The 20,658-nt window shown below is 36.4% G+C and overlaps 1 protein-coding gene across 1 annotated transcript in view; it reads right to left on the bottom strand.

Annotated features, from left to right (window-relative positions):
- Positions 1–20,658, bottom strand: part of RLF (RLF zinc finger) — a gene marked incomplete at its 5' end in the record, with an annotated part of 82,965 nt that overhangs the window by 35,557 nt on the left and 26,750 nt on the right. The window contains 4 exons of the mRNA XM_082673238.1: positions 3,937–4,139; positions 10,435–10,567; positions 14,223–14,304; positions 15,235–15,389. Coding sequence (XP_082529364.1) covers positions 3,937–4,139; positions 10,435–10,567; positions 14,223–14,304; positions 15,235–15,389 — 573 coding nt within the window. The remainder of the gene's footprint in view (positions 1–3,936; positions 4,140–10,434; positions 10,568–14,222; positions 14,305–15,234; positions 15,390–20,658) is intronic.

Consider the following 20,658-nt stretch of genomic DNA (forward strand, 5'->3'; position numbering starts at 1 on the left):
ATTTGTTGTCTTTTTGATAACAGCCATTCTGACAGGTGTGAGGTTATACCTCATTGTAGTTTCAATTCAAAGTTCCCTGATGGGGCTTCCCTGGTGGTGCAGTGGTTAAGAATCCACTGCCAATGCAGGGGACATGGGTTCGAGTCCTGGTCTGGGAAGATCCCACATGCCATGGAGCAACTAAGCCCATGCGCCACAACATCATTTACTGAAGAGGCTGCCTTTTCCCCACTGTATATTTTTGCCTCCTTTGTCATAGATTAATTGACCATATATGTGTGGGTTAATTTCTGGGCTCTCTATTCTGCTCCATTGATTCAGGTGTCTTTTTTTGTGCCAGTACCACACTGTTTCGATTACTGTGGCTTTGTAGTATAGTCTGAAGTCAGGGAACATGATACCTCCAGCTTTGTTCTTCTTTCTCAAGATTGGTTTGGCTACTCGGGATCTTTCATATTTCCATACAGATGTTAGAATTCTTTGTTCTAGTCCTATGAAAAGTGCCACTGGCATTTGATAGGGTTTGCACTTTATCTGTAGATTGCCTTGGGTATGGTCATTTTAACAATATTAATTCTTCCAATCCATGAACACAGTATATCGTTCCACCTGTTTGTGTCATCTTCAATTTCTTTCACTGGTATCTTACAGTTTTTGGAGTACAGGTATTTTCTTCCATAGTTAGATTTATTCCTAGGTACTTTACTCTTTTTGATGCAATTGTAAATGGGATTGTTTTCTTAATTTCTCTGATAGTTCACGTTAGTGTAGAGAAGTGCAACAGATTTTGTATCCTGCAACTTTACCAAACTCATTGATGAGCTCTTCTAGTTTTTTGGTGGTGTCTTTAGGATTTTCTACATATAATATCATGTCATCAGCAAACAGTGACAGTTTTGCTACTTCCTTTCCAATTTGGATTCTTTTTATTTCTTTTTCTTGTCTGACTGCCTTGGCTAGAACTTCCAATACTATGTTGAATAAAAGTGGTGAGAGTGAACATCCTTGTCTCATTCGTGATCTTAGAGGAAATGCTTTCAGCTTTCCACCACTGAGTATGATGTTAGCTGTGGGCTTGTCAGATATGGCCCTTGTTATGTTGAGGTATGTTCCCTCTATACACACTTTTTTAGAGTTTTTATCATACATGGATGTTGCATTCTGCCAAAAGCCTTTTCTGCATCTATTAAGATAAACATATAATTTTTATTCTTCAATTTAATGTGGTGTGTCACACTGATTGATTTGTGAATACTGAACCATATGTGCATCCCTGGGATAAATCCCACTTGATCATGGTGCATGATACTTTTAATGTATTGTTGAATTCAGTTTGCTAATGTTTTGTTGGGAATTTTTACATGTATGTTCATCAGTGGTATTAGCCTGTAATTTTCTTTTTTTGTGCTGTCTTTATCTGATTTTAGTATCAGGGTGATGCTGGCCTCATGTAATGAGTTTGAAGTATTCTTTCCTCTACAAGTTTTTGGAACAGTTTGAGAAGGATAGGTGTTAACTCTTCTCTAAATGTTTGGTAAATTCAACTGTGAAGCCATCTGGTCCTGGACTTTTGTTTGTTAGGAGTTTTTTAAATTACTGATTCAATTTCATTACTGGTAATTAGTCTGTTCATGTTTTCTATTTCTTCCTGGTTCAGTCTTGGGAGATGGTAAATTTCTAGGAATTTGTCCATTTTTTCCAGATTGTCCATTTTATTGGCATATAGCTGTCTGTAGTAATTTTTTATGATCTTTTGTATTTCTCTGGTGTCAGTTGTGACTTCTTTTCCATATCTGAATTTACTGATTTGGGCCTTCTTTTTTTCTTGATGAGTCTAGCTACAAGTTATCAATTTTGTTTTTTTTCCCCAAAGAACCAGCTCATTGAAAGTTTCACTGATCTTTTCTATTGTTTTTTTAATCTCCATTTCATTTATTTATTTATTTTTATTTTGGTTGTGCCGGGTCTTAGTTGCTGCAGGTGGGCTCCTCAGTTTCAGCTCGTGGGCTTCTTAGCTGCAGCACATGAACTCTTAGTTGCGGCATGCATGTGGGATCTAGATCCCTGACCAGGGATCAAACCTGCATCCCCTGCATTGGAAGGCAGATTCTTAACTACTATGCCACCAGGGAAGTCCCTCATTTATTTCTCCCCTGATTCTTTACAATTTCTTCCCTACTACTAACTTTGGGTTTTGTTGGGTTTTGTTTTAGTTCCTTTAGGTGTAAGGTTAGGTTGTTTATTTGAGATTTTTCTTCTTTCCTGAGGATGTTATAAACCTCCCTCTTAGAACTACTTTTGCAGGTGGATTTAGTGATGTGGTGGACTGGCACAAGTCAATGCCATATTAGAATACGTTCAAGGAGAAAAATGTTAAACAGTAAATTCAGACGATGGTTCAAGAAATTACACTGAAAGGGCAGGAGAGAAATGGGGTGGTAGCTGGAAGAAGTCTTTCTCTTTTAAAAATGGAAGAAATAACAGCATAAATGCTGGTGAGATAGTGACAGCAGAGGGGGAAATTGATAAATGCAGTAGAGAAAGGGAAAACTGCTGCAGCACTATACTTGAGGGGGCAAGTGCAGACGGGATCTGATACTGAAGTCAAGGGGATTGTTGGCCTTAGCAGGGGAAAACAGATATAGTTTATCCTTAGTAACAGAAGAGAAGGTGTAAATGCATAAATGCAGGTAGGTGAATAGATGTCATGGAAATTCTCTTCCAACTGTCCCAGTTTCCTCAGAGAAATAGGAAGAAAGTTCATCAGTGGAGACAGAGATGGGACAGAAGGTATTGTAGTATAGGTTTAAAGAAAAAGGAAAAAGCATGAAATAGTAATCTAAGGGAGTAGGAGAGTGAATGAACTCAAGAAACACAGTGTGACTGAATTAAAGTAAAATCAGTTGCCAGGTTATTCTCCACCTAAGTTTGGCCCCACTGGTGCAGGTAAAGATACAAAACAGGTGGAGATGAAGGGATAATGAGGATACAGGTTAGTCAAAGAAGTACAATTAAGGGAGAGACCAGCAGAGGAACTGAGGGTGTATGCAAAGGAGTGCTAATAATGATTGACTATGGAAAAGCAGAGTAAGGAGAGTGAAAAGCTGATCAGACTGATAGACTGTTGGTCCTGGTGGAGTCTGAATATTAAAGGGAGTGAAGTGGAAAGGTGGAGAGTTTCATTTGGAGAGTAAGATATTTACAGCTGAAATTGTCATAAAAGGTTAAGAATTACTATAGCATAGAACCAGATCCTTGGGATTCCCACATTTAATAAGAAAGTTCAGTGTAAAGGTAAAATGAGAATCTATATGTAAGACCTGAATGGCAGGTAAGAGAATTAAAGGTAGATGATGGAATATAGCCTTGGAATTCCTCATTTTCTCTGTATAATTTATCAAAAACTCTTAGAGAAAACTAATTCCAACTTTTCTAAGGAAAACAATGATTCAGGTTAAAAAAAAAAAACCCTGTTTGTCTGCTTAATCATTGTTCAAAATGTATTCATGGCTTCTGAAGTCCTACACCTTTCTGCTTAGAGTTAAATATATAAACTAACTTAAATAAAGTTAACTGCCATTCTCTTTAGTTTATCTCTTGACACCAGTATTAATAATTTCCACATTTCCCAGAGAGAAATCATTAGTTTAAGAAGAAAAAGCAACTTTCATTATTTAAAGATTTCAAAGCAAACCATCACCCAAATATATAAACATTCATCTGCATATTCTTTAATTATCTACTTTTCAAATCCACCTACAAGACATAACTTTATATCCAATCTGTTGAACAGTTAAATATACAATTAAAATGGTACTTTTCATAGCCTGAAAGAAAATGAGTCTTGGGAATTTCAGCCTGGCATACAACAATTATTAAAATCTATTAAATTCATAGTTAGTGTGAATGACAACAGCAGTTATTTGCTTTACTTACCTCCTTAATAGCATCTTCATTAGGAAGAATGGAACATAAGCACGTCATATAGGCTTGCTGAAAAGATGACACATTTGAAATTTCTTTAGATTCTGCACATAGTTTTGATAAAGCAGTAGCCTGGGGGATGCAGTTAGATTTCAACAAATGTTTTATTCGCATTTGCAGAAAGAAAGGTCCTTCTTGTGCAATCAATTTATTGACTAGAAAAAAGGAAAAATAAAACAGTTTGATAACATACCACATTACATGTCAAGGTTGTAAAGATGAAAGTTTGATATCTTCTGTTGTTGCTTATTTTTAGTGGACAAAAAGTCAGCTGATATAACTGGCAGTTTATTCTGATCTCAGTACTCATCTAACAGAGCAAAGAGCAAAATTAATGTTGCTAATTATTCCCACATTACTTAGTAGTTTTATTTTGAACACCATACCTTTTAAAAAAGCTACTACTAACATTTCATCAAAATTCATTCTTTCACCTTCTCCTCCCTCACTTTCTTATAAGGATAGTAAGGAACAATGAAATGAACTATAAACTTAAGTACAAGGCAAAAAGGCAAGTATCCTGTGTAATATTAACAACTACCACTTGTACACTTACGAGGTACCAAGCTTTAAGCTGATTGTTTTTATATACCTCTCATTTATTCTTCACACCACCACCAAGGCAAGTATTGTTATCCCCAGTTTAAGGTTAGGAAAATTAATACTCAGAGAAATTAGGTAACTTGCCAAGGATTCCAAAGCCAGTGGTGGTCTTTCCTCTAAACCAGGCATTTCTCAAAGTGTGTTCCACCGACCAAAAGACCTGAGAGATAGTCCTAGAAAAAAAAAGGATTCCTTGGTCAAATCTCTGAACAGTCCTGCAATGAAGAAAACTGTTCACTTTTATTTAACCCAAGGTTTCCCAAACTGATTTGACCAGAGAACCCTTTTACACATATCATTAGCACAACGTAAAATCTACGTTCCTGGTTCAGTACACACTTTGGAAAATGCTGCTCTGAGCAGTACTCAATATTAAGCACCTGAACACAGATTTATACAGTGTTCTGGACAAGCCCTCGATTTACAAACAGTAAATACTTAACAAGTGTGTGGCATCGTTACACAGTATTATTTAAAGAACAGAGGTGGGAATGTACATGTCAAGATGAGTGGCAAGCAAACAAACTGCTTTAGGTGGTTCACCTAAAACGGTGTTCCTTAAACTCAAAAGTGCCTTCTGAATCACCAGGGGAATTGTAGTAGAATGCAGATGCTAATTCAGTAGGTCTGGGATGGGACCTGAGACTGTGCTTTTCTAATAAGCCTCTCAGGTAATAGCCATGCTACTAGGTCTACAGGCCACATGTGGAATAGAAATCATTAATATTAATGATAAACCACCAGGACGGTGGGGAGGGGAGGGAGAGACCACTGGCCCAATCTTAACTACACATCAGAATCAACTGTAGAGATTTAAAAATTCTCTTTTGTAAAAAAATGGGTAACACCATATATGCAAACGACACAAAATTCAAAAGGCACACCAAAAGGTATACAGTTAAAAGTTGTCTCCTTCCTACTCTGACTCCAGTCCCCTAGTCTCTCTCCCCAAGAAACAATAATCATTTCCCATTTTTTGTTTATCCTTCCAGAAACATTCTTAGTACAGAAGACGTATTTCTTTTCCCACTTACTATATCATACAGGTCATTCTATCACATCACTGTACATTGAGAGCTACCTCAATACTTTTAACAAATAAGCATTGTTCCACTGTAGGGATATAATTAATTTAACCAATCCCCTCCTGATACACTTGCAAGTTGTTTCCAATCTTTGACAACTGTCAATAATGCTACAATCTACAGTCCTGTACAAAGGCCATTTCACACATGCACGACTGTATCTATAGCAAAAATTCCTAGAAGTGAAATTACTGCCAAATTAATCTCCAGAGATTGTACCAATTTACACTCCCAGCACTTATAGGTGGAAGGTGCCTGTTTCCTGTGGCACTTCAAAAAGGTCTGTATTCCAGAGCTCCAACCCTGGAGATTTTGATTTAGCAGGTAGTGCCTGGACCTTGGGGGTGTGTGTGTGTGTTTTGGTTTTAAATTCCATAGATACTCTAACACACAGTCAAGGTCAAAAGGCATGGACAGAAAATAGATCATTTGCATTTGGACTTTTCTCTATTTTAGTCCCACAAGCACTAAATCCCACAAAATGAACTCACAATCATATCTCAAATAGCTCCTTGTTCCTTACTTCTATTTTCAGTAATGGTATTCTCTCAATCATAAAGAAATGAAATTTTGGCATTATCCTTCCTTGCCAACTCCTTTCCTAAGGAAATCAACTTAGTTACTGTGTCCTAGCAATTCTTTTTAAAATTCTCTCCAACCTAGTTCCTCCATATTATTTCCTGCCACATCTGTCCCCTACATCCTAAACTGCCTAATATCAGATTATGCTCTATTTATCTGCTCTACCAACTTGTATGCATTTTCACAAATCTCACACCTGAAAACAGGCACGTTATCTATACAAGCCACTCCCTTCTAAATTCCCACAGCATTTTACTTCTTTTGCCACGCTTAGTTTTCTCTTTAAGTACAATAATAAATGATTAGAGTGTATGAAGGTTAAGATCTCAGGTTGTGGAATCACAAAACTGAGGCTGAATCATGACTCTCACATATACTAGCTGTGAAGCCCTTGGAAATTAGTAGACCTGTCTGAGCCTCAAGTTTCTTCATCTATGAAAAGGTTAGTAATATCTACCCCAAAGAGATGAAAGAATCATAAATGAAATACCGGAATGCAAGTAAGACACGAAGCAGAGGGCCAGTGCAGAGTAAATGCTCAATACTACTTGCTATTATTTGTCCCTGATATCCCCCTTATTACACTGTCAGCAATTTGTGTACAAATACCATGCCTTGTTAACTTTTGTATTCCCTACAGCGCTAAGCACAATGCTTTATATATTACAGATGTTTAATAAAACCATGTATTTAGCAATCAATGGTTATCACTTTAGTCAATCAAAAACTTTTAGATATCTCCTCATCTGGGCCCAGATCCTGCCTCCACAGTTTTAACTACACGGCCTTGGGCATGTGTAATCTCTTGCCTGTTTAATGGATTACAGGAGATAGAAAACACTAATACTGTGCCCATCACACAGCAGGCACTCTATAAATTGTAGCTATTATTTCTATGAGGTAAAACTATTTTACTCAACATATTACAGCCACAGCTAAACCACTATATCAATTTTTAACACACAGATCAGACTTGCATTTTAAAAATCATTTTAAGTTATGTTAAAATCAATACTTAACTGTATTTTTAAAAAGGAAATCCATACATACATTTCAATATTTAAAATGACACAATGAAGTGTACACTAAGATGTCTCACTCCCAACTGTGATCCCTTCTGTATATTATTTTTTCTAAACATTTTAATACAAAAAAAAATGTTTAATCATATACCCTCTCCTCCATCTAGGTTCAACAACTGAACTGTTTTGCCATATTTCTTTATCTAGCTTTTCTTTTTCTCAGCCACTTAAAAGTAAGGTGCAAACATCATGACAGTTTACCTCATATATACTTCAACATGTAAAAAATGGTAACATTTAAGGTCCAGCTAAAAATTTTGTTTTCTTTTTTAACAGAAGAGAGTGTTTTTGTTTTTACTGAAGGCTCAGGTGGCACATGATAATTCATAAAATGGCTTCAGAGGTAGGTAGTAGAAGGGAAAAAATGAACTGGGGTGGGAAAGAAAAACCACCAGGAAGAAGTAAGAGCTGGCTGGTTCCTTCTCAGTTTGATTTAGGGGAGGAAGTTAGTACCTCTGAACAATTAGGATGGATCTCTGCCTTCAACCCTTGGTAGGGGAGAGGAAAAAAAGAACAAAAGGCTGCTGCTTTGGCCCTCCTGAGTCTCAAGAAAAATGGGGAAAAGCCAGTGCTTTGATGTCATGAATTAAGGGGGGAAGGAGGGTGCTGGGTAGGGCACAGGTCAGCTGGAAAAACTAGCAGATACCAGATGGTAGCTCTGGGTTTCCTCTAGTTGGAACCACTCTAGTACAGTGGAAGGGGGGTCTCCAAGGTTGATGGGCCTGAGGTCTTTAGGGCTGTGGGCTGCTGCCATCACCGTTGGAACCAGGGGTGGTTTGTGGGCACTGGGGCTCAAGTCAGGAACCATCAGTGGGGCTGGGCTTGGTCTTGCCAGCCCTATGTTTTGTGGTAGGCTGCTGGGGTGACCTGAGGTAGAAAGGTGTTTGATACCTGGGTGGGAGGACCTGCTCATTTCCCTGACGATCATGGCAGGCAGAAGTGTCAACAATTGGCACTTATTACGTACTTCAGTAATAACTGTTTTTTGGTGGGGATGGGGTTACAAAATTCAAGAATTTGTGGCAGGAAAAATAAAATTCTTATACACTTTTTTTTTAATTCAAAAAACTAAACCAAAAAGCATTTATTGAGTTACTTGGGAGGCTAAACACTTTGTACTTTTATGCTTCTGATTACTATGTTATTGAAAAAAGGCAATTAATGAAATGATAGTCACTGCTTTCTAGCATCAAATATGTTGATATCTGGGCTGCAAGGGCAATGGAGCTATAAAGGAGGCTTTCTAAATCTGTTGACCTGAAATTAGTAAGGGCCAGTTGCAGAAGTAAGCAGGCAACAGGCTGCCCACCACTTACGCTGTGGTTCTCAGAAAAATTCCTTACATATGTAGGTAACCTATACCCATTCAGTTTATAGGTAGTGGGTACTTAACTTAATCTTTATTGAATATATAGGATACCATGGGATATTAGGTAAACAGTGCTTCTCCTCATTTCTTCATTTTTTCTATGTGAAAAGAAATTGAGTACTGTTAACTCCTGGGGTGGGAGGGATATATTTGATTAGTACGTTGGGGAAAATAAATTGGGGACATTTAATGCAACTCCATCTTTTCCCTCTGGGGCTTGGGCCTATCTACAAAGGTCATGCATTCTTCACTCCTGGAGCCTTATCTGGACTGGGATCTGCCTAATTCTGGGATCCTTTTGCAACTATTTGGCCCTGTCCTCTAACAACTTTTAATAATAATAAAGGCAATAATTTAGCCTCCACCTGTCTATATTTACAAAAGGATGCCATTTACTGGGAACCTCAACAGAAAACAATAAATAGCAATCTATTTTCTATTTAACAGCTATTCTCCTTATTCATTTTTTTTCTTGTCCGTGTAACTGATAAGCAGTAGAATTATCAGAGGAAAGGGACCAAGAGAAAATCTAAACACTCTTATTATCAATCTTCTGACTATACAGAAAAACCCAAACAGCATGTATACAATAATAGGTGATCAAACTTGGTGAATGAATAAGCTAACTGTAATATTTTAAGATATCAACATTCAAAAGGCCTGTCCTGAGAACTGAACTAAAGATCTATAAAAAATGGGACGTCCCTGGTGGCGCAGTGGTTAAGAATCCACCTGCCAATGCAGGGGACACAAGTTCGAGCCCTGGTCTGGGAAGATCCCACATGCCGTGGAGCAACTAAGCCCGTGCACCACAACTACTGAGCCTGTGCTCTAGAGCTCGCGAGCCACAACTGCTGAGCCTCCGTGCCGCAACTACTGAAGCCCGCATGCCTAGAGCCTGTGCTCTGCAACAAGAGAAGCCACCACAATGAGAAGCCCATGCACCGTAAAGAAGAGTAGCCCCTGCTCGCCGCAACTAGAGAAAGCCCGCGCGCAGCAACAAAGATCCAATGCAGCCAAAAATAAATTTAAAAAAAAATTTTTAATAAAATAAAAATTAAAAAAAGATCTATCTAAAGTGTAAATAAAAACTGTTCTGAAACTCATTCTTATCCCAGAAACATACTTAACAGAATGTGATCCTTTTTTTAACTTTCCACTAACTTAAAGCAAATGAAATCATAATTGTTGGACATATAAAATGAGATATTTTGTGTGTCTAAAATGCAAATGTCAACTATGTCAACTCAAACCCATAAATCTTCTGGACTTAAACTGACAACTTTGTAAGAATTTTCTTTCTTTGCATATCTCTATAAAAACGCTAAATTCCAATGTTTCATAAATTTAAAATAAGAAGTAATTTTTTTTCATAATCCTCAGCTGTAGTAACCAGTAAACAAAATATCATTATAAGCAAAGCTCTACTATATACCAAGGACTGGAAGCAGATTATTAATTTCTATCTCAGGAACTCTGCATAAACATTGTCAGTCAATGCAACATTTAAAAACAAGTATAAAGGGATACTTTTAAAACACTACATAAATATTCAAGAATCCTTAAGCAAAACATTAAGTGCTAATGGTTAGTTTTTACTATTCAAAGGATAAGAGAACGATTGGTTATAGATACACAGGTGAAATTCACAAAATTTTAACAGAGAAAAAAATTTTAATTCTCTTAGAACTAAATCCTCCTTCAATAGTCAGTATAGTTTTAAGCTTACCTTCTTCTGTTTCTACTGGCTGTTGAGACAGAATTTTAAGAAGAACAGGGTTTTTCCACACCCCCTCCTTGGTAACGTGAACCAGTATTTGTAGGTTATTATTCCCAAATTCCAATAATGCATCATGTGACTCCTTTAAAAAAAAGAAGAAAAAAAAAGCATATCCAGAAAACAGGCAATATAAACAATATAAAAAGTCATTTTGCCCTTTCAATATATCTGAATGTCTATGAAAAGACCTATATCTTGGATTTCCTAAAAATAAATAAGCAGAAAAAAAACTATCCTCAAAGTTTTGTGAAATTCTGTTGCTGCTTTTTAAAAAATGAAACTAGGGCATTTTCACTAAGTTAAAGAGTACCTTTAAAATGTTTTCCTGAATTCTCCTAGGTAAAATGATCACAATTCAATTTCCATCCTTGAATTACTCAATTATTTTAAGGCCACTGGCACAGATTTCTTTTTTTTAAAAAAGATTCTGCAGTATTCACACAGGCAACCTATTCCTTCTAACAGAAGTATGACTTAATGACATCTATTGTTATATATCTTTTTAATTGTTTAAATTCTTCTATCAAAGGACTTTTAAAATGATAGATGGCTCCAGGGACTTCCCTGGAGGTCCAGCAGTTGGGACTCTGTGCTACCAATGCAGGGGCCGCAGGTTCAATCCCTGGTGGGGGAACTGTGATCTCACATGCTGCGCAGCCAAAAAATTTAAAAAGTACACAGAAAAATGACAGATGGCTCTAGATAAAAGTCATGGAAATGCAAGTTATTAGCTGTCATTCTATCTCCTCAGAAAACAAACAAAATATAATTGCCAAGTTTATTCTTTAAAATACTTATATACACAAAGGGCGGGGAGGTAAGGGGTCAGAAATTTAACTTGACATAAATAATTAAGCATATATCTCACTGTCCTTTATTACTAGTGAGGATTATTGGTTGTTTCCATATTCTAAAATTTTAACTTGTTTTCCTTTATTTTAGACTGCTGAAATTCTCAAGGAACATAAGCTTTCACTGGTAGCAGTATTTCTTTGGAAAATAAAATATAGGTTAAAAATGTTCACAGACCTAAGACTATAATCTTATATTCACCTAAATGAAATATAAAAAATAAAGTTCGCTTTTTTCCCCTTAATTTTCATGTCAGAACGACAGGGTTTTAATACACACACACACACACACGCACCATATACTGAGTTATCTTCTGCTAAGAAAGGTTTTAAAACTGACACTGAAAGTGATATTTCCAAATAACAGTTAACTAACAGCAATATTTAAATGCTATAATTTTCCTTTAATGGCTTGACCTGTCCTCAGGCTTCTTTTTCCTTAACTTAGGACAACAGGCATTTACTTTGCAGTGAAGATGAAGATTCTATGTCAGAATGTGCTGTGTCTGGTTAACATATTTGTAATACCTAACAGCCCTATACCATTACACTTTAGCAGAACCCTGTCACCCCCATGATACATAGCAACTAAAATAAAAAGCCACTGTTTGGGTTAAAAACAAAAACAATTTTCTAATTTTTCATCTGTTCAAAATACAGTTTATTCTGAGTAAGAATGATGTGTAATCCTTTATTACATATATATACACATACACATATATATATTATAGCAAAGTTACTTTTAAAAAATAACATTAGGTGGTCCAGTGGTTAGGACTCTGCGTTTCCACTGCAGGGGGCATGGGTTCAACCCCTGGTCAGGAAAGTAAGATCCCACAAGCCTCACAGTGCAGCCAATGAATGAATAAATGAATGAATGAATGAAGAGAGAAGAAGGAAGGAATGAAGGAAGGGAGGGAGGCAGGGAGGCAGGCACTTTAAAAAAATAAAAAATAACATTAAATAGAGTCCTTAAAAACTATGGTGGAATTTTAAAAGTAATTTAAAAACTTAGATTTGTTTCTTTTTTAAGGTAAAACTATCCGTATCTTGAAATCTACAATACAGAAATACTAGCACAAGATGTTCACTCTACCACTGTTTACAATAAACAGCAAAGCGATTTGGCCAAATAATTTATGGTGCAACCACATAACAGAATCCCAGGCAGTCATCAAGGGAGAACTACATATGCAATCCTAGATACATGTCCATGTTAAAATCATTAAGTTAAAAAAAGTTGCAAAAAAACAGGATCTCATTTTTCTTTATTTAAAATTTCATTTCAGAACGTATTTTTATATCCATAATGAAAAGGTCTGGAAGGGTTACACAGCTATAAACAGTGGTTGAGAATGCTCTCTGTGGCCTGCTCTTGTAAAACTATTCTTTTACCAAAAGTATCCTCAAAACTACCTGCTGCCTTACCCATTTATCACCTAAAATAAGAAAACCTCAAGGTTTTATGTTTCAGATTTCTACAGGGACCATGTCTTATATTTATCTGTACCTCTACTGCATTTATTAAACACATATTCAGAAATGTGAATATATATATCCTAAATGTCTGATAAATATCGGGCAAAGTTACACAGGTCGGAGGGAAGGCAACTATTTTATTCAGGCATACAATCTAAGAAAAGAATGAAGAAATATGAGAGTATTCTCTCTTCAAAGGATACTACTAATAATAATAGTAACAGCCTTAATAAGAATAAGTACACTTGCCCTTCTAGAATGTCGTGTGCCAGGACAAAACTACTGGCAGGCAGAATGACAAAATCAATATGCTCTGTATGAAAGATGATTTTAACAGCAGCTGTATGAATATGTGAAGAGTTAGGACATTACAGGGATTAAATCAGGCCAAGAGCATGACAAAGAATTCTTCTCCTCAAACAGAAAATCTAAAGATTAACATTATATCATTTCATTTTGGATTTTTTATCCTAGAGGAAAGAAACTTCCAGATAACGAGGTGTGTCTGTTAACATGCAAATCTTTACTTATGCCTTCATGAAACAAGTGCAAGCTACTATGGAGTTTGTGTCCTCGAGGAAGCAGTTAAACAAAGCAAGCTCTAGGTATTAATCTAGGTGTAACTTTGGGCAAGCTAATTCACCTCTCTATGCCTGTCTCCCCATTTATAAATGGAGATTCAAATGATCTCTATGGTATAAGGTTTGCAATTTGATTAAAAGATACAAAATGTAAAAACAATGTAGAGTACTGTTTGGTACATAATTAATGATAATAAATGAATGGTAGCTATTTACTTAATTATGTCTATTTTCTTTAAATAGTTTTTCTATCTCTACTGGTAACAGGCAAATTTGCTTCCTATTGTTTTTCCTCCTACCTTACTCTCCCCTCCCCAACTTGCTACTTTCTGATCTGCTCATCTAAGAATTCTGATAATCAAGCCAATATAAGAGCCAACGTAGCTCTCCTGTTGAAAATGCATGCACAGAATCTCTGATGACTATTTTGACGGTTTAAGAGACTTAGCACTGTAAGTCCCTGAAGTGTTAGGGGGAAATTACTAGATAAGTGTACTATCAATGAAGCAAATACTGCTACCTTATAAACATATACAATTTTACATTTTTAATGGCTTTATTCTGCCTAAAACTTTGTGTCTGAAGAATGAAAACTTTTTGTGTTGTTTCTAAGCTATGTAAAGGCTAACAAAACCAAATGATAAGGAAAAAAGAAACTTTTAGCACACTCCCTTCATCTGGAAGGCCTCCTCATTTCATGAACTTACTACCAATATATAATGAATTTGTTTTTGTTCTAAGTTTCCAATTTTAGTTTGCTGGGAGAAATTAACTACATGTCTTGAATACCTAAACAGAGACCTTTTTTGAGGCCACATCAACTCACCTGTAAAGACTGAAGGAAGAGTACCCAGGCTTCACATGGCAGTTCACTTTCAGACACTGAAAGCAGTAATTCAAAGCAACTCCTAGAATATGAATAACTAAGTCAGTATATAACGGTGGTTATAGTCATAATCAAGTACAGTATGACAGTGATACTGAATATACATTTTACATTTATTTAGACTATTTTAAATTTGTTTTTCACTCTTCAAATTTTCATTCAACATTGTTATATTTTCAACTTCAAAAAAGAGAAAAAAGAAAAACTATGAGGCTTTAGAGGAGGAATAATGGGATTATAAAACCAGGAATGTTTATGTGGCAAAAAAAAAGTATAAAGTTAGAGGTTTGGGGTTTGGGAAAATAGGAAGGAAAACAGGTAAGACCAGAGAAAAATAAAATGGACCACCCAGACTAGAATTTATCCCACCAAACAATCTGCAAACTGAATCAAGGTGATTCCACAACTAAAAACTAACAGCTGTTGTATTTTTTCAATTTGCAAATAAATACATTAAAGGTGTAACTCTGTCTGCTATTAGGCAGCCAAATATTAAAACAGCAGCTAGATTATCATGGACCCTTGGGATGGTAATCTTATACTGTACCCTGATATTTTCTGCTAGTATAATTCTTAGTTCAAATAATATAATTGTATTGCAGAATTTCACAGCGTTTCCCCCCAAAGTGTTCCTCAAAGACCACCACAGCTTCCAGATACTCTTGTCACTTCACTTGATCTATTCCTAAGGACAGAGAGAAAATGCATCATTCTAAGCCTGAGTAGGAAAAGAGACTCGAGGCAATTAAAGATTATGTTGCTTGGCTGGACCTTCACTTATACTTTATCTCCTGAAAATGTGAATATAAAGGCTCAGAGCTAAGGAAATTTCATTCAAAGGTATGACCCTGATGTTGCTTTGAACAATGTGATGCCATAGTAAAGAGAAGTCAGGCAAACATTACAACCAAAAATACTCAATTTTAAGAGGGATTTAAGTTCTTAAACTTACAGTACTAATCTGCCAAGCACTAAGAGGACATCTTCGCATTCAGTAGTTAAATATGGGCGAGCACTGGCAAAGCTTTGGATGGCAAGTCGATATACCTCCAGAAGATACACAATATGTTCTGATGCATTCTTGCTGCTTGCATATTGCAATAAGGTCTAAAAAATAAAGTTAGAGTTTTAATTATTAAAAAAAAATAAAGACAATGAAACAAACAAGACTATCTTTGTTCTCAAATGCACTACCCCTTCCTTTTTGTCTAACAGATGCATACACCTTTTATTTGCCTTTTTGTTTTTTTAACATCTTTATTGGAGTATAATTGCTTTACAATGGTATTAGTTTCTGCTTTATAAGGAAGTGAATCAGTTATACATATACACATGTTCCCATATCTCTTCCCTCTTGCGTCTCCCTCCCTCCCACCCTCCCTATGCCACCCCTCTAGGTGGTCACAAAGCACCGAGCTGATCTCCCTGTGCTATGCGGCTGCTTCCCACTAGCTATCTATTTTACGTTTGGTAGTGTATATATGTCCATGCCACTCTCTCACTTTGTCACAGCTTACCCTTCCCCCTCCCCATATCCTCAAGTTCATTCTCTAGTAGGTCTGTGTCTTTATTCCCATCTTACCCCTAGGTTCTTCATGACCTTTTTTTTCCCCCTTAGATTCCATATATATGTGTTAGCATAAGGTATTTGTTTTTCTCTTTCTGACTTACTTCACTCTGTATGACAGACTCTAGGTCCATCCACCTCATTACAAATAGCTCAATTTCATTTCTTTTTATGGCTGAGTAATATTCCATTGTATATATGTGCCACATCTTCTTTATCCATTCATCTGTTGATGGACACTTAGGTTGTTTCCATGTCCTGGCTATTGTAAATAGAGCTGCAATGAACATATTGGTACATGACTCTTTTTGAATTATGGTTTTCTCAGGGTATATACCCAGTAGTGGGATTGCTGGGTCGTATGGTAGTTCTATTTGTAGTTTTTTAAGGAATCTCCATACTGTTCTCCATAGTGGCTGTATCAATTTACATACCCACCAACAGTGCAACAGTGTTCCCTTTTCTCCACACCCTCTCCAGCATTTACTGTTTGTAGATTTTTTTGATGATGGCCATTCTGACCGGTGTGAGATGATATCTCATTGCAGTTTTGATTCGCATCTGGTTTGTTTAGAGGATTCTATTTTCATCACTTAATGAATTGTTTCTGCTGAGTTAAAGAAAAGGCAGACTGCTCTTTTGACATGAGAATAAATCTAAGAATAAAGCCATAAAACGCCTATAGTTGTTCTCACTAGAGGTCTGGAGTTACCATCTCTGAAATTCAGTAGCGTTTCATTAATACAACATTAAATTGAACACCAACCATGTGCCAATACACTGGGTATACAAGGATAAGAATATGATCCCTGACTTACACAAGAGACTTATTGCTGAGTGTAGCCCTCTCAGCTCTTTTTTCTACACACGTAGAACATATTAGGCTTAATTTATACTTACCAATTTATAAAAGGTTGAGGTTTTTATTTTTAATGAAGTTTATTTCAAAAACTAATATATATGCCAAATGCCAGTTCATTTGTTTACAATGGGGGACAGTCATATTACCACCTATGGTCCCCATTCCCCATACTTTGACATAAGAGGTTATCTGGTGAGTTTAAAATCTAAAAAAAAGGAAAACACAACCACAATAAAGCCTGATAAATTACATGTGTTCAAATGACGACAGAAAGCTGGCTTCTGTTCTCTTTGGACAGTGTGGAAAATCTGCCAAATTCTGGTTTGGGGTCTCTCTTTCTAGGTTCCACAAAGTTGCTCTCCCTACTATTAATATATTTCTTTCCTCTAACAACTGAATAGGTTTTGCTTATGCTTAACTGATACATCTCGTTAGGTTAAGACTTGAATTGTGCAAGTTTTCCCCCCCTAGAACACACATTCTGACTGGGCTAGGGAGTTAAGGCTACTTCAATAATAATTTCTTCTAACTTCCTGTCTTCTGATTTTTCTGCTTAGCAAACTACCAATAGCTGTGGTGGCACTGCAGGATTCCACTGATCTTCTGCAGTTTTTTCTGCAGTTTTCACAATAACAGCCCCTATATCTGTTCTGATAATTAAGAACTGACTAGTCTTGATTATTTAAAACAAACAAACTTAACAGGGAAATATATGATCAACCATTATACCACATACAGTAAAAGCTCTCTTAACTAACACACTGGATTATCTGATCTTTGCATACTTGACTGATCAAGCCAGTTAAGCTATTTTAGTACACCCATTTCAATTCAGTATCTTGCTGCTTTATCACAGTCACTTTAGAGAAGTGGGCTCTTTCTGTATTTTCAGAAAAGCATTATGTCCCCATCTAATCAAATCCCAAATTTTAGTAAAATAAGAAAAAAAAATAATAACAGGATCATAAAACTGACCCCACAACAATCCTTTCTAGCTAAAACAGTGAAGAGAAGGAATGCAGAATCATGTGCTTATCAGTTACATAAAAAAGATTTCACATAATCTCTCTGAAGAAATTTATTAAAATCTATGTCAGAAAGAGATTGTTTTAGATCAGCAAATTACTTACTGTCTGCATTGGTTAATCTGAAAACCAGAGGGCTTTACAAATTTATATTCAGTAGCAGATTTTATGCTCCGGAGGTCAGATTTATCTTATCAATCTTTACAGGCCTAACACTCTTCTACCCCCTTCCATCTCCATAGGACATTCAAGTCTCATTAAATGTTTACTGAATAAATTTACCATTTTACTGAATAAACTCATCATTCTATTCATTTGACAAATATTTTTTGAGCGCCTACTCTAGTAAGGAGTTAGGTACTGGGGGGAAAGAGATGGGGGCCTATCCTCGTGGAGCTTTCAGAATGAGTCAACACAGCATGATAGTTGAAACCACACATGCAAATTAACCAACTACTGGCTAAAGTATGCAAAGAGAAGGGCATAGTGCATACAGATGAGGTTATTCTTTCCACAGTCCACCTTCCCACTCAGAAGCTCCTGCCACCAATCTAGTATCTTCTGACACAGACAATCCAATAAGACTCCCAACAAGTTACACAATTTCAAAGATTCAATACCCCATGACTATTTATGTTTACGTTTTTCCCTATACTGATTTATATATTTTTTATATTCCTAAATGTTTTCCCCCCTTACATGTTAATCACATTAAGGAGGTGTCCTTAACATGTCCACTATGAGCGTACTCTGGACATTGGAAGAATCACTGGAACAATCTTCATTATCATCTTTTTTAAAAATGCAAGATGAAACTGAATGAATTACAGCCATCCAAATGACATTTTAAGTACCTCATGTAAACAAAATTCCATCAGAAGCAGAAAAGAAAAATGGAAGTCTCTTATTTTTCTTTAGACTTTTAAATTTTAGACACCAACAAAACTGAATAAGAAAGGGGCAATAAATGATAACTATGACTCCCTCAAGTTCACTGGCATTCTTCAGAGACCAAATTAATGGCCTCTTCTCTTTGTTTCAGTAAATGCATTTACGCTACAAAAGCTTACTATGTGGCAATACTGTGCTGGGTACTAGAGATGAAGACTCTTATCCTGCCCTTAAAGAACTAAATACACTGAGAGGTCAGATAAATTAGCCCAATCAGGTACCATCTTTGATAATTTTAAACATTCTTACTGGGGTGCTCTCATTCATATCCAAGGCAGATTATCTCTCAAGTCCTTGCTATATACCTCAAATGCCTGTTAGACATTTCCATCTGGATGTCCTAGTCAAATCTAAAATTCAACATGTTGAAAACAAACATCTTCCCCAGCAAATATGTTCTTCCTCCTATGTTCCATCTGCCTCTTTTCAGGAGCCAGAGCTAAAAAAACCTGTCCTTGAAACCACCACACCAAAGTTTGCTGATTCAACTGCAGAAATACCTTTGTCTGTGATCTTATGCTTTATTTCTACAGACAGTAACCTAGACCAGGCCCCCAACATCCCTCACCTGGAATGCTACAACAGTTTACTTCTCTAGGCTAAATATCCTCCAGTTCTGTGTATGTGTTGTAGTCATAACGTATTTGTACCCCAAAAAATTAATGCACAGGGAAAATAACTAGAAGGAACTCAGCTAATACGGTTATTAGCACTGGAGTAGTAGTAGGATTATAAACAATTTTCTATCATTTTTATAATTTTCTGAAATTCTTCCCAAATTTTCTTTAATAAGTATTATGTTTACAGTGAAGGAAAGAATCTCTTCCCTATCCCAATTCTATCTATATTCCTCACTACATGGTTTCATACATTCCTTACTACATGGTTTTAAAGAGACTGGTAGCATCCTATTCTCTGAAACTATCAAGGAAGGAGAATTCTTTTCTTCATGATGGTCATATTTTATGCAGGGATGCATTCCAATTTAAAACTCAAATAGTTCAAGACTAATTTTTCCGGTGGAATAACCATAGTTATTGTTTTTGAGCACACAGTATGCACTAGGTATCTTCCTAAGAGCTTTACATGCTACGAACATTTAATACAACAACCTGAAGAGCTAGGTGATTTATCATCAGCTCATTTTTTTTTTTACATCTTTATTGGAGTATAATTGCTTTACAATGGTGTGTTAGTTTCTGCTTTATAACAAAGTGAATCAGTTATACATATACATATGTTCCCATATCTCTTCCCTCTTGCATCTCCCCTCCTCCTACCCTCCCTATGCCACCCCTCTATGTGGTCACAAAGCACCGAGCTGATCTCCCTGTGCTATGCGGCTGCTTCCCACTAGCTATCTATTTTACGTTTGGTAGTGTATATATGTCCATGCCACTCTCTCACTTTGTCACAGCTTACCCTTTCCCCTCCCCATATCCTCAAGTCCATTCTCTAGTAGGTCTGTGTCTTTATTCCTGTCTTACCCTAGGTTCTTCATGACATTTTTTTCCCTTAAATTCCATATATATGTGTCAGCATACGGTATTTGTCTTTCTCTTTCTGACTTACTTCACTCTGTATGACAGACTCTAGGTCCATCCACCTCATTACAAATAGCTCAATTTCGTTTCTTTTTATGGCTAAGTAATATTCCATTGTATATATGTGCCACATCTTCTTTATCCATTCATCCGATGATGGACACTTAGGTTGTTTCCATGTCCTGGCTATTGTAAATAGAGCTGCAATGAACATTTTGGTACATGACTCTTTTTGAATTATGGTTTTCTCAGGGTATATACCCAGTAGTGGGATTGCTGGGTCATATGGTAGTTCTATTTTTAGTTTTTTAAGGAACCTCCATACTGTTCTCCATAGTGGCTGTACTAATTCACATTCCCACCAGCAGTGCAAGAGTGTTCCCTTTTCTCCACACCCTCTCCAGCATTTATTGTTTCTAGATTTTTT

This window comes from Grampus griseus, assembly GCF_964374135.1.
Source record: "Grampus griseus genome assembly, chromosome: 1".
NCBI classification, from domain to species: Eukaryota; Metazoa; Chordata; class Mammalia; order Artiodactyla; family Delphinidae; genus Grampus; species Grampus griseus.